Source organism: Lacerta agilis, chromosome 13, assembly GCF_009819535.1.
Source record: "Lacerta agilis isolate rLacAgi1 chromosome 13, rLacAgi1.pri, whole genome shotgun sequence".
Taxonomy (NCBI): Eukaryota; Metazoa; Chordata; class Lepidosauria; order Squamata; family Lacertidae; genus Lacerta; species Lacerta agilis.
Genome location: NC_046324.1, coordinates 5,726,180 through 5,740,871, shown reverse-complemented (window position 1 = coordinate 5,740,871; position 14,692 = coordinate 5,726,180). Strand labels below are relative to the sequence as shown.

The 14,692-nt window shown below is 47.7% G+C and overlaps 1 protein-coding gene across 1 annotated transcript; it reads right to left on the bottom strand.

Annotated features, from left to right (window-relative positions):
* Positions 1-220: 220 nt before the first annotated feature.
* On the bottom strand, positions 221-11,390 carry LOC117056783 (protogenin-like). The gene is made up of 3 exons (XM_033167415.1): positions 11,263-11,390; positions 9,675-9,977; positions 221-252 (listed from the first exon to the last, which is right to left on the bottom strand). Exons 1-3 carry the CDS (start codon positions 11,315-11,317, stop codon positions 236-238), a joined length of 375 nt encoding a protein of 124 aa, XP_033023306.1. The 5' UTR covers positions 11,318-11,390; the 3' UTR covers positions 221-235.
* Positions 11,391-14,692: the final 3,302 nt, after the last annotated feature.

Here is a 14,692-nt window from a genome sequence, read left to right as displayed (position 1 = left end):
CATGGTAAAAGACCAAACTTCACAAGAATCGCTTTCTATTTTTTAAACACACACACAAGGGGGGAAACTAAATCACCTAATTAGATTGGAGGGTAGAAGACAGCCTTCTTTTCCCCAAAGCTCTCTAATTGTTTAACCAAATACTTGTCTTTTGTATTCCCAGCTGTTTCAGTGTCAGCCCAGCCTCTGTCCTCTATCAATTTTGCTTATTTCCTTCCTTCGGCTTGCTATTCAATTAGGCTTTCAGAAAATCTTAGAACAAGGAGCAAGAAAAAGAAGCTTGGGGTTTATCTAGCCTGTTAAAAACTCCATGTACTTGATGGTGTGCTCAGCATATAGCAAACTTTCGTTTCTTCCCAGAACATCCACACACTGCCTTATTTAGCATCTGCTTAAACTTTAAGCAGGGCAGCAACTCCAGTTGAGCTGTCAACAATGGTGGAGCTGTGTTGACTAGTTTTCACTTAGGTGGTGATTGCCGGGTTATAAAGACTGGAGGTAATCAATCCCAGTTTAACAGCTGGGCCTACTGGGGGGCGGGGGCAAAAAGAAAACAAGGCCAAACTGAGAAATGCACCCAAGCTCTTCCGAAAGGTTCGGCAGCAACATTTGGGACAGGATTCTCTCCCCCACCTCCCACCCCTCCACACACAAGACACTTCAGAAATGGCTGTGCTTCTTATACGAAATTCTGGAGAACCCCCTGTGTCATTCCTTTATCATATGTTCTGCACCCAGCCAAAGGGCCCAGCTGCTAAAACTGTGGTGAAGGTGAAAACAGGAGCTGAGAAGGCAACTGCCCAGAGAGCGCAAGGATGTCCCTTCTCTTTTCTTCCAGGCTGGCTGACAAAAGGGGTCTGTGCTGAAGGCCCTTTGGACAACTGCCGTGAGAGAACAAAACCAGGGCAGAGCCCAGCACTGGCTTGGCTATTAAAATAAGGCTTGCAACTCAGCTCCGTCAGCACATGGGGGAGCCCCTACATACATAGGTGACCCAGAAAGAAGATGGACAGAAGCAGGAAGCACCCCCAAGTTTTTCAGTTTGGGATGTCAGAATAATGCAGTCCCCACCAATTATGGTTGTAGTCTGAGCAACCTCTCCCGTGTGCCACTGCTAAAATGTACTTTGATAATTCTTTTTTTGTAGCCCTTGTGGCTGCTGTCTTGGAATTGCAAAAACTTCACAAATACCTTTTCTTTATTTTAAAGAAAAGATTAGTGCTGTGTTGCAGAGCACACTTGCATGTAAGCAAGCCCCACTGAAATCATCAAGCTCATTGCAAGTGAGCCTGGTTAGAATTGGGCTCCATGTTAGTCATCGAACAACCTGCCTTACAAAATATACACAATTTCATTGGTCTCTTAAGAGTGAAACCCTATGCATGTCTACTCAGAGGTAAGTCCCACTGAACTCATTGGGATTCAGCCATAGATGCTCATAGGAGCCTTAATCAGATGAAGATTATATCCCATCTGCGGACTGTCACAGAAACCGTGAAGGTGCTTCCTTAACCAGGGTTAAGAGAGCAAGAGGGGGCCATGAGATGGGACACCCACCAACATCTCAAGTGCACTTAAGCGCTACAGCAGCAGCAGCAGCACTAATATTAGCTAAGGTGAAACCAGGGGTTTGCTTTAAGAGAAAAGCTACCGCAGCTCCAAACCCCTTCGTGCCAACTGCAGCTTACATCAGTGTTTACCATCTAGTCTAGGAGTTCCCAATGTGGACACCTCTCAGGGACACCTCTTCAGCACCAGCCAAGGCCCCTTGTTGCTTTTTAAATTGTGATGGGTTGGGGGGGGGGTTTAAATGTTACTTGAGGGGCTGTCACCTGACTTTTTTTGGAGACATTGCTTTTTTGCCTATGCTTTATTTGTTCCGAGTGTGGGTGTTCTGCCTCTTTTAAGGGGCAGGTTCTTGGCATCAGAGGTCATTCCTGTGGTGCCTGCCACAGTTTCTTGTATTTCTAAATGTGCCCCCCCCCCCGGCTCAAAAAGCTGGGGACCCCAAATCTAGCCTGATGAAGCATTCTGAAGACTGGCACCCTATTTTGTGACATTTTGGTTGGCCTAGTAAAGGTATTGCCCTAACAGGGATGGTGGAATTTTTCTTAAGTGGGCTTGGGTATAGACACTCATCCAGTCAAACTGTCTGCAGGCAACCAGGAATGAAAACCTTTATAATGGAAAAGCAGATTTATCTTTCCCCACAGCCACTGCTATTTAAAGCTGCTATTCTCAGCTTTAAATCCTGAAAATGGGTTTTATAGTTTACACTAGAAAACGAAAACTCCAAAATGCACAGTTAGGAAATGCCCTTTTAGTACCAACCAATGCACCAGAAAATCTTGGCTTTTTTAGCTCTCGAGAACTCTTCATCAGGCAACATGTTAACGCAAAGTGCCTCTGCAATAAAAGCAGAGGCAAGGGGGGGGGGGCACACAAAAAGTACCAAAAAATAGGTTGGAGATAGTACTCTGTGATGTTTTGGTTGGTCCCAATGAAGGTTTTCAGCAGTGAATTTTAAATTTCCCCCATTATGGACCAACCTTTACTTTTTAATAAAATTAAATTATCTGAAACTCCTCTCTCACACACAAAAGCTAAATATCACCCCCCAAAAATCCTACTTGATTTGAAAAAAAGAGGGAATGCTTCCAGTGACCGCAGGCCCATCAATATACTAGGTAGGCTTTTAACTATAAACAGGAAGCAAACATTTGTATTCCTAGGGAGGGAGGGGCGCTACCTTAAGCCCCTGGAGAGGCAAGAAAGCAGATGTGAAAGAAGCAAAAGTCCATCACCTCATTGTCTGAAGCAGCAGACAATCAGCGAGGCTCTAACTTCCCCTCCACTCAACTGGCAGCCACCCACCTTTGTTCAAAGGAATCTTCTACAAAAAAGCAAAACATAAACAAACAAACCCTGCAAACTGCTTTTGTGCTGACACAATCAATTAGAAGATCTGGAGTGATTTTAAGTCAGTATCCTCTGATACCCATCTATGCCCTGCAGTGCAGAAATCAATAATATGCCAGCCAGGTCACTGTCTCCTTTGATCTTAAAAAAGAAGATAAGAAGCTCTCTCTCTCTCTCTTTCTTAAAAAAACAACACACCACACTTCCAGCCATCCACCCTTAACATCCATCTCCAAACTTCAGTCAGAGGAAGGGTTTCCAATCTGCCCCAAAGTGCTTCACTTTAGTATCTTCTGTCTGTTATCCAAAGGCTACCGGTAATGGTATTTAAAAAGTAAATAATTTCAGGGGGACCCATCCAACCAACCTTATCAAGCTTTTGTTCCAGTTTTAACTGTACAGGGCTTAAGCATTAGCTTCCAATTCCCCAACGACGACGCCCCCATCCTTGTTGAAAAGACCTCAATGCTCAAATACTCTAGCAACTTTGAATCCTGTTAGTCAAAGAGGCACTGCTAGCCTGAACTTCCAATAAGCTGTTTAATCTTCAGATATTAGCATTTTACCCCCACATGGTGCCTCACAAAGAAACTGTGAAGGAAGAAGGCATCTTCCTGCATGCCCCCCCGCCCCCCACTACCCTGCTGGATTAGGAACAACAGCAGACATCTTCCCAAAATGCAATATTTTTTAACCTAACTGATATGGTGAAGGGCAGAAAGGGATGCTGGAAGGAAAGAAAATAAAGACTAGAAGCAAGTCAAAATTATTTTGTGCTTGGAATCCGAGACCAGAGGGAGGAGAAGGTGTCGCAGGATTGGAAGAAATTTAAGGACTATTTAGTTAAATATGCAAAATTGAATATTTGAGCAGAATTAGCTAGCAGAACTGGCTTTAGCATACATATGTTAGGTAAAATAATGCAGAAGAAGTGCAGATGTAAATGTTATGAATGTTTAAGAGTTGTTTAAGTTACTGAGTTTAAGTCAGAAATTATATTTGTTTAATTAACTTAAAGTTTATTGAGAGATAAGGTTAAGATTTATGGAAAAAGATACAAAGCTACCCAAATTTTATACTAGTTTTGAATGCAGGAGGGGGAACGGGGGAAGTCTGAAAGTATGCAAAGAAGATAGAATCAAGAAGAACATTGAGATAGGTGTATGTTTAGTTATGTATTTGTGTTTTTTCCTATGTTTATTGTTATTGTTATTGTGTATTGTTTGTTGTTTATTATGTATTTCTGTATTTTCTTTTGTTTATACATGGAAAAAGAATAAAATCTTTATAAAAAAAATTATTTTGTGCTTGGATGAACAACAGGAAAGCAACGGTGGGCGGGGGGGGGGGGGCTGGAAAGGGATCTTGGCCCATCCCTGCAAACTTGTTCTGATGGGCTCTTGAGATAAGGCTGCAGAGGGGCAGAGGAGGGGAGGCCAGGACACATTTGGAACTCTGCATTCCTCAAGAACAATTCATGGCAATCACTAACTTTGCAGAGGAGCTTACATGAAAGCTTTGGCCAGTGAATGAGGGTCATCTGCTCTTTATCACAAGGGTAAACCTCATCCTGGCCAGTTTCTAACCTTTTAACCCTGTGAATTCTTAATTTGCACATGAATAATGGAATGGCTGCCTAGAGTGCAACCCTCAGCTTCCCCTCCCTAACTTTAGATCCAAGCTCTCCATGTGCTCAAATCTCAAACTCTGGAGCAGATTAAAGTTTCAGATTTCCAAATGCAGCACCCAGGAATACACTTCTGAAACCAAAGATAAACCAAGGTGGTGAGAGATTTGAGCAAGCAAAAGGGAGAGAACAGCCTTGCACCCTGCTGCTTGTGGGGTGGGGGTGGGGGGCTGGAGCAGCCGCCTTTTGCTTTTCACCCTTTGCAAAGGAAGAAAGAGAAGAAAGGGAAGCCCAGCCTCCACCTGCTTAGTATGTATAGTTTCAGCTTTGCCATGGCCACAAAGAAAGTCATTTTGTTCTTCAGAGCTGTAAAGCCATCATGAGCCCAGCTAAAACTATTTCCTTTGACTACAAAATGCTGGAAATTCATTCACATCTTCTGAAATTCTGAGAAACAGGAAAGGAGGCTTCCTTTATTTCTAATCCATTTGGGGTTTGAAAAGTAAGAGTTTGACCCCTTATCACATTTAGACTGCAATCCTATACACATTTACATAGGACAAATAAATATGTATAGGATCATGCTGTAAGGGAGTCATAAACTTTGGATATATTTTAAGCTTTACAATTCCATATAAACACAGAAAAAACACTTGATTAAAAAAGTGGGGGGGGGGAATCACCATAATGTATATTGTTCAGTAACTCTATTGTCTAGCCAGCCTGACCATTGTCCAAATTATTTTAATTATATTCATGGTGACCCAAAAGAGACAATGTGACAAGAGAATTGAGCTATACCTTTCAATATCAAAACACGTTCATCAGAAATTGGGTCACCCTACTTGATCCAAAATGAAAGCAGCAAAACTTTGGGAGGAGCTTGCTAACTTCTGGGGCCATGGTGGTCACAGACTGCCAAGTTATCGGTCTTTTATTGTGGGAAAGGTTTTCATAGGCAAGACTAGGCTTCACGAAATGCATCAGAAAGGATGGAGGTGCGAACTCTTTAGGAGCTCATCTACCACCTTTTCTGAGAATCAAGAACAAGGTGCTCTGGGATCCCCCACAACTTACACCAACCATGTTTCTACATAGGTATGACACCACCATTTATTCAAATGTGTCCTGCCTGCCTCCTGCCTCAGAGGCTTCCCCAGGAAGCTGGGAGACTGTTATTATAGAAATCTCACAGGAATAATTATTTTGCCTTTAGGACTTTCTTCCACACACAGGCAAAGACCACCCAAGCCAAGATTCGGCAGAAGTGGATTCCAATCCCCAACCATTGGGAGATTAAAAGCACAAATGAGCCAGGAGTGGAAGGGACATCTTCCAGAATCTGTAGATATACAGGTTGAACCACCAACTCAGAAAGTAGCAGATGACAGACTCCACTTATTTGAAACCTGAGAACTTTGGCACGGGCTATTTCATTTATAAGGTAGGCTACTTACTGATGGAAGGCTTTCCCCAACTCTGGCACCAAAAGCCAAGCCAAGCAGGAAGTTCCTCAAATCTATGGTTGCAAAGAGGAATTAGCTGGTGGAGGTCACTCTTTGCCCCACTGAGTGGGCAAAGCTGGGAAGCAGCAGACAGCCACAGGCCTCCAGGAAGCTCCAAAGCCCTCTGGCCTTGCAAAACAAGATGAACAGTTCCCACAAGGGCAAATCCTGTGCTGCGGTGGGGAGGCCAGAGCACCAAGTGCTTTGCTTGGGATATAAAAGCAAGTGAGGATAGCGCTGGCAGTATTACCATATACCTCACTCACCTGTCCCAGAGGTTCACATGCAGCCATGTCTCAGCTTCCCTCTTGCATATTTATGCCACCACCCAGATAACCGTTTAAATGTGTGACATAATGGTTAGTGTTGGACTATGGCCTAGGAGACCAAGGTATGAATCCCCACTCAGCCATGGAGCTCACTACTGGGTGACCATGGGCCAGTCACCATCTCTTAGCCTAACCTACCTCACAGGGTGGTTGTGAGGATGGAATGGGAAGGGGGATAACCAGGTGCACTACCTTGAGCTCCTTGGAAGTCAAAGGCGGTTCAGAAATGTAATAGACAGACAGACAGACAAATTTGACTTTTAAGGTTGCACTCTTACTTGGAAGAAAAATTAGATATGTTTTGGGTCAGGCTGTAAGAAAAATGACCCTGAATAAACTTGCTCACAAGGAACAAAACTGAGACAAAAACCCAAAAACTCACACAGAAGATTGAACACAAGAGTAAGTACGGTAAGGCTGGGAGAAAAGGAATATATTCAAGAGAAACTATGCTTCTGCTGTGCAAGTTTTTTTGGCCACAACCCAGCAGCAACTCTTCCCCTGCTAGTCAAGACAGTGGATGAACTCCTTGCAGGAGCCACTGTCCTGGCTGAGGGTGGGAGGGCTTTTGTGCGATAAGCAACGCCCATGCAGGAACACCCTGATGTGGTCTTGAAGAGTTTTTTACTTTTCAAAGTAAGTGGCAGTCACTTTGCAGTCATCACATTTGGCCAACAAGATGCCACTGCACAGCCAAACGTGTGTGTGTCCCCTTGCCGCTCATTGGTCCCTTGAGCCCCCCCCCCCCTACTTCTCACCAACATTCCCAACACTCAGACTATACATGCCTGCAGTAAGCCAGGCTGCTCAAACATAGAGCTTCCTTCTTCAATAGCACATTGGGGAAGAAACTCAAAGGGGGGGGGGTGGAGGTGATTTCTCCCTACATTTGGTGCTTAGCTCCCTGTGGCATCCCTCCCTTCCTAAAGTAATTGAAAAAAAGTACTGCTTGATTTAAGATCTAGGTGTGGTCTGCAGGCACATGATGCACAACTTAAGCTGAAGTTAAGCAGCTCTGAGTTTGGTCAGTCAGTGCTCAGACAAGAGAGAGCCTGGGACCCTCCATAGACACACACATGTATACTGCCTTAAATTCCAAGATGCAAGAAAAGCAGATTCTAAACATAGTACAGTAGCTACAAATAAAGTAATGGCTTTCACACCACCACATGCAGCATTGAGAAGCTGGCTCATTCCTTACACAGAAGTGTTTAAATATATCACTCCTTCCTCCTTTCCCCACTTCTGTGGTGGCATATGGAGTGGCCTTTTGTGATCTCCAGACACTATGTAAGTAATTAGTCTCTAACCCAACTCTCAGCATCAGGCACCAACATCTAAGTTCTCATTGGGACCCAACAGTGACTCCTATGGGACAAAACACACTTTTTAGGTCTTGCAGTACCTTAAGAGAGAGATATATATATATATATATACATACAGTCATAAACTTCCCTAGACTAGAGTCCACCAGGTGCATGAAGCGTTGTGAGAGGGTTATTTCTGCATTTCCAGAAAAGAGTTCCCAAACTGTATCCTCTGGACTGCCATTGGCCCACAAACTTCATTCAGGTGGGAATTGGAGCATCCATCATACAAAATATTCATATTGATTTTTAATTGTATTTTGTTGCTTCTTTTATTTCCCAAGTGCATTTTACTGTTATCACAATCTGAATTATATAGGATTACAATTGCTACAACAGGCAGAAAAACCTGTGGCCTGCTCAGCAATGTTCAAATGGGCCAGGGGAGGGGGAATTTGAGCACCACTCATCTACAGATGTGCACAGCCCACAGCAGTTGCTGCAACCTTCCAACTGCTTGACCTCATACCCAAAGGTGCACTCCTCCCTTGTCTCCTGGGACAGAGGGATGCCAGCTATATACAGTACATCAGGCATAGGCAAACTTGCCCCTCCAGATGTTTTTGAGACTACAGTTCTCATCATCCCTGATCACTAGTCCTGTTAGCTAGGGATGATGGGAGTTGTAGTCCCAAAACATCTGGAGGGCCATGTTTGCCTATACCTGTAGTACATACTCATCTACAGATGAACACAGCAGCCACTTCCCCAAATTTAGCTGTACAGAATGAAAATGCACCAGCCTATGCTAGAAGAGTATTCATTGTTTTTGCTGCTGCAGACCAACACAGGGCTGAGTACCCTTCTGTCCATTTGAGGAACAGCAGCGGCACACTTACAGAGGACCAACATCCGATCCTCCTTCACAGGAAGTGCTGCCCTATAGCTAGTCAGGTCACTTTGCCATCTAGCTCAGTACAGTGGTACCTCTGGTTACATACTTAATTCGTTCCGGAGGTCCGTTCTTAACCTGAAACTGTTCTTAACCTGAAGCACCACTTTAGCTAATGGGACCTCCCACTGCCGTTGCGCCGCCAGAGCACAATTTCTGTTCTCATCCTGAAGCAAAGTTCTTAACCTGAAGCATTAGTTCTGGGTTAGCGCAGTATGTAACCTGAAGCGTATGTAACCTGAAGCGTATGTAACCCAAGGTAGCACTGTACTGTCAACACTAACTTGTCTACACTATCTTGTAGCGGCTCTCCCAGGTCGCAGGCAGGAGACAGTTCCGAGCCCTGCCTGGAGAAGCCATTGGGGATTGAAGCTGGGGCCTTCAGTATGCAAGGCAGAGGCTGTACCAATAAGCTACAGCCCTTCAAAGCAAGATGGCGGCAGGTGTGGATTCCCAACTCTGATACCAGCAGATTAACAACAACAACAAAATAGAGCTTCAATGTGCTTAAAGGCAAGCATCTCACAAATATTTAGGTCCCTGGGAGCCAGCCTTCCTTAACCTGTTGTGTTGTAGTCCAACAGCAGCAGGAGAGCAACCTCCACGAGCCCTGATTTCATGCAGCCACGCTGAGTGAAGCTGATGCGAGTTACAGCTCCAAAGAGCTGGAGGGTGCCAAGCTGGGGAAGGGCTATTGTAAGTTCATGTATTCACTATGTTTTGAAATATAGTTTGCAGTAATAGTTCACTCACTCAGAAATCTCCCTTTAGGAAGATGCCAGGTGTACTATTTGGAGTAGCCCAGACAAAGTCAACCACTATGCAGCAGAGGTTAAAAGAGGCTTCACAAACACATGCATTTACAAACTGAACCATGAAGTTATTTACAATTCCCAGAAGGTTTAAAATTGTACTGGAAGAATGATAGCAATGCATTTTATCGCGCGCACATGGGCTAGTGTTGTCACTCTGTTCCTGAACAGGTTTACAAAGGAAGGAAATGATCAATAGCAAAGAACAACCGTGATGACTTACTGGCTAATGTAAGGTGGGCCTTATGGCTGAGGATAGCACCATATTTGTTGAGAGCCAAGCACTGGTAGTGTCCTTCGTCCAGCGTTTCCCCACGTTTGCTCTCCACTTCGCTGATGTACAAAGAACCATTAGACAAAGTGTAGATCCGTTCATTTTCAGCCACCTTCATCCCATTTTTGAGCCATGTGATGGTGATGGGGACTTCGCCTCGTGCCTGGCAGTCCAGAACCACAGCCTCCTTCCTAGCAACAGTTACGTCCTGAGGCTCTTTCGCAAAAAACAGTTCACTAAAGCACCATATTCCTGAGAGAGCAAGGAAGAGGGGAAAGGAAAGAGAAAGTAGTTTCTTTTCTGTGTAGGGTCAAACACATGCTAACACTGTGTAACTGGTTTAAAGTGCTGGAGGCCTGAAATATTTTAATAACACCCCACACATGAAAACATTATATATCTATATTCAGTGTTTGCTGGGTGCAGTTGCTAAAGGTTACATTTTTAAAACTACTTTTTTAAAAGCTGAAAGAGAGCTTTTTCTCCTTGTTGATTGGAAGTGGGTTTTTTTTGTCCCCCCCCCAAATTGATTAACAGATTAATAGAACGAACACTGCAGCCCAACCAAACAGATGGCGACCAGATCAAAGGAGAGGGAAAGGAGCTAACACGTGGATAACTTTATTTAAAGGTCCTTTGGGAAGAAAGTTGTGCCTCCCCGCCCCGGAAAAAAATTAGAGCCCCAGCACTATCGATGCCCGTTGTGGTTTCACAGTCCCACCCAAGTTGGCCAAGAGGAGCAAAGAAACGGGCATGCTGCAACCAGGAGGCCCAGTCAGGGGGGCACACACCGCCTCACCCTCGGAGCACCCCGAAAAGCTCCCTGCCTAGCCGGCTTGGCTGGGGCTGTTGGGGAGAAGCGCTTCTAGGAGAGCCGCGGAGGGAAGCAGGACCCGGACTCCGCGGAGAAAGGTCCCTTTCCGAGCTGGGGTGCCGGGCTCGTAAGAGGTCTCTGGACGGGCCCCCTGTGTGGAAATGGCCCCTGGGCCGCCTCTACCCCTCCAGCCAACGCGGGAATGAAGGAAACGCCCCCCCCCCCCGAGAATAGGCGCTGCTGAGGGTCGGGTGTTCCAAGCCTCGTCGCCGGGCCCCTTCCAGGCCACAAGCCGGTCGCTAATTTTACAAGCTCGTCAAAAAAAAAGATCCCGCGCGGGGCGCCTCGTAAAAGGCTCTTTTTACAAGAGCTCGTTAGCCCAGGGCTGTTGGGGGGGGGAGCCCTCAGCGGCGAGGCGAACGAGCGCCCCCCCCCCAAAAAAAGAAAAAAGCGCCGCTCCGGGGAAGAGCTCCGACGGGCGGAGACGCGCAGCCTGGGCAGCCGGCGGGCTCTGGGCAGAGGATGCCGCGGCTCCGGAGGTGGGAAGGGGAAGCGCCGAGCCGGAGGAGAGGAGGGGCCGGGCTGGCGGGCGGGCGTCCGCCGCCTCCTCCTCCTCCTCTCTGGGCCGGCTGCCAGGAGGAGGACCGGCCGAGCGAGCGAGCAAGCGGCCGGCCGGCCAGTTAGTCTGAGGGATGCGCGGCGCCCGGCGGGTTGGTGGCTCACCTGGGAGGGCGAGGAGGCCGAGGAAGGCGGCGAGCGGGTTCCGTCGGGGCGCCATTTAGCCTCTCTGGGGCATCGCCCTCCTCCGGCCAGCAGCGCGTCCGTCCGTCCAGAGGGCCGAATGGCTTCTCTCTGCCTCGCCGGCCAGCGCGCCCGCCCGCCGGGGGACTCTTTCTTCTTCTTCACCCCCCCCCTCCCCGCTTCGGGCTGCGCAGGGACACAGTGTGAAAAGACACACAAAAGGGAGGAGGGGGCTGCGGCCAGGGTCCGGCAGGACAGGCGAGGGGGAGGAGGAGGGAGGCGGGGGCGCGAGGGGCTCCCCGGCCCTACTTTCGGTGCCTCTTCATTGGCCTTTGGCTGGACCCGGGCGGCGGGGGGAGCCAGCCCTCCGTCCCCTCCCCTCCCCCGCGCAGGCACCTGAGGTCAGCCTCGCCAAGCGCCCGCCTGAGAGGAGGAGGAGGAAGGAGGGGGCGCTGGAGCCGGCGCGGGGGGAGGAGGCTGCCGGCGGGGTCTCCCGGGGGATCCCCTCGCTGCCTCTTCACCGACGCGGCTGTGGGGAGGACGGTGGGAACAGGCAGCGCTCCTTGATGCGCGCCCTCCTGGACGGGCTTCCCGCCCCGAGGATTCTGTGCAGCGCTGCCGGGCCCGACAGGGCTGCATAGAAGAGCTTCCAGCGCCAGGAGCAGCTGGGCGGAGGGGCTTCCCGCCGGTGGAGGCGAAGCGCCTCGCAGCCCGTGCAATAAGGGAACAAGATTCCCCCAAGAGCCAGCGGCCTGTTGCAACCTGAGCGCAGGGAGAGGGCCTGTCTCTCCCGGGGCTGCGGACACCCCCCCCCCATCTCGCTCGCTGCGCTGCTCCTGCCCGAAGTAGACCGTCAAATGCGGGGGGGGGTGCTGAGGGACCCCAAGGAGAGCTTCGTGGGGGGTGCCGGGGTCCCAGAGTAGAAGAAAGGCGGCAGATAAAGGGCAAAACATGCCCCTCCAAGCACTATTAACCCGTTGTTGCCTCCCTATTTGTCGTCTATTAAAATGATGGCTTGGGGCAGGGCAATATGTATTTGAAGAGCCTGCCTGCCAAACTCAGCTTTCTTTTCTACTTATCTGTTTATGGCTGTCCTCCTAGCTCTGATTTTGATGAATTGCTGCTATAACTGGAGACCTTGTTGAAGCTATGCAAGGTATGACACGCAGCACTTAGGGCTGATAAAGATCTCTCAGCATCAGTGCTGTGTGTGGCCAGCATAAAACTCATTGGCATTCTTTCGTAGCAAATATTCGACTCTTTCATTTCCTCTGGTTTAATTCCATAAGAAAACTGGGCTGCTGGATCAGACCAAAGGTTTGCCCCCCTCATGCATCCTGTTCTCACAGTAGCCCAATGGGAATAAGCTTGAAAGCAGGGCATGTGCTCCCAACATGCTGCCTTCTATGTGAGGCAGAACGTCGCTGCCATGAAATGAAGTCTAGGGGCCACATTACTGCAAGTTCTCCATTTGTAGTAAGGAAGCTCCCACTGGCCACCTCTTGCCTCTGGCAGGGACCCAGAGCTGGCATTAACCTTACGCACAGATCTGGAAACACTTAGGGAAGAGGACAGGAGTTTTCAGGGACTGAAGATTAATAATACTCTCCCCCCCCCTGCCCACCCCAAATATAACTTGGGGTTCAGAAGTATGCACAGGGCTATTGTTAGATGCCTAGCTAGAATGCCACCTGCTTTTTGGCCTTTGTATAGGCTGAACCTGCCACCCAAGGGTGCCCCTGAGAGTTGTTCTGTATTGCAGCATTTTGGCCACATCACTGAATTTCCTAACTCACACTTGAAAGGTGGAAAGCTTGACAAGAGACCTAGTGAGGCCCAGAGATACATGCAGATGTGTTTCATGTCCTTGTCTGTACTCTTACATGGATTTATAGAAATTAGCTGTTTGATTCCCCCCACTTTTTTTAAAATCTTCGATCTCATCAGGATGGATGACTGAGGCCTTCTGCCTCTGCTCCATTTTATCTCCCACAGACGTGCAGGAACTCTGACCAGAGGAGGCTCCACCAAGCCTGTCCCCTTATCTTAACCTCCCCTCTCCTCCAAAGGGCCCTTCCTACCTACCAGCTGCTTTCACAGCACAAGAGCGATGACCTCTCAGGAGTGTGAAGATAAACAGATCGGAAGCCTCCAAGGCATCTCCCAAGCCCCCTCCCTGCCTCTCTCTCTCTCTCTCTCTCTCTCTCTCTCTCTCTCTCTCTCTCTCTCTCTCTCTCTCTCTCATACACACACTGGACCACAAGTCTAGCTTCCATAACAATATTTCTCCCCACCAGCAGTCTTAATATTTCGGAGAGGTCCTCAACCACACACAAAAGGTCCTCTGAAGCAGTTTAAGGCCTTTTTGCAAAAAACAAACAAACTCCATGAAAGTTTGTCCATTTGCTCATCTTGCTAATAAATCTGTTGTTTCCAGCCAATTCTAGAAACTCTTGGAATTTTTGCTTAGCTCAGATTGGATGCACAGGGGGAGGGAAGGGGGGAATTCGTTTCCCTGGACCCAACAGGCTTTGTAGTAGGATTTTTTTCTGCCTGGCACCAAACGAGTCAGAAACAAGCCCCTTCTGTACTCCTTCTGCATGTCCCCAGGAACGTCAGCAAACTTCCAGGAAGGCAAAAGTACAAGTGACACCTTTCGCTGGTTGTGTGCTGAGTGGAATGGTCCTTGCTTCCATGGGAGATACTGCAAAAAAGCAGGTGCTACAACAACAGAGGCAGTGCTTTGTGAGGATTTTGCACAGAACACATTCATCTGCAACACTCTTCCACAAGTAGAAGCAGCCTGGCATAGAAGACAATGGACAGTGGCTTTAATCCACAAATAATTATTTGGGACTTTCAAAAATATTCCTCAGTAAGCGGGTTGTGTTATGAATCAGAAACTGGTTAAAGAGGATGAACCAAGGATGAACCAAGACAGTTCTTGCTATGGAGAGATGGAATCAGGGGGAACCCCAGAGATCTGCAACAGGATTAATGCTTTTTAATTCCAAGCAGGACTTAGTTGGAAAAAAAAATCCTAGGTAACCAAGTCTGAGGATGACACCAAATTATTTGGAGTGGAAAAAAGAAAAGGAATCAGGAGGAGCTCCAAAAACTTCTCTCCACACTAGATAAACTGGCAGAAAAATAGCAGTGTACACAAGTATAAAATACAGTGGTACCCAAGTTATGTACTTAATTTGTTCCAGGTTACAGTATGTAACCCGAAAAGGACCCGAAAAGGACATAACCCGAACAATTCGTTCTGCGCATGCGCAGACCGAAAAAACCTGTGAAAAACGGCATGCGCAAATCGCATGCGCGTCAGGTTGCGCTTCCGGGTTAGCGGAGTTCGTAACCCGAAATGTACGCAACCCGAAGCGTACGTAACCCGAGGTACCACTGTATC

Excerpts from the sequence above, each read along its gene's own strand:
- LOC117056783 (XM_033167415.1), bottom strand. The coding sequence starts at position 11,317 with ATGGCGCCCCGACGGAACCCGCTCGCCGCCTTCCTCGGCCTCCTCGCC. Across the intron at positions 9,978-11,262 it reads CGGCCTCCTCGCCCTCCCAG|GAATATGGTGCTTTAGTGAA; the intron begins GTGAGCCACCAA and ends TTGCTCTCTCAG.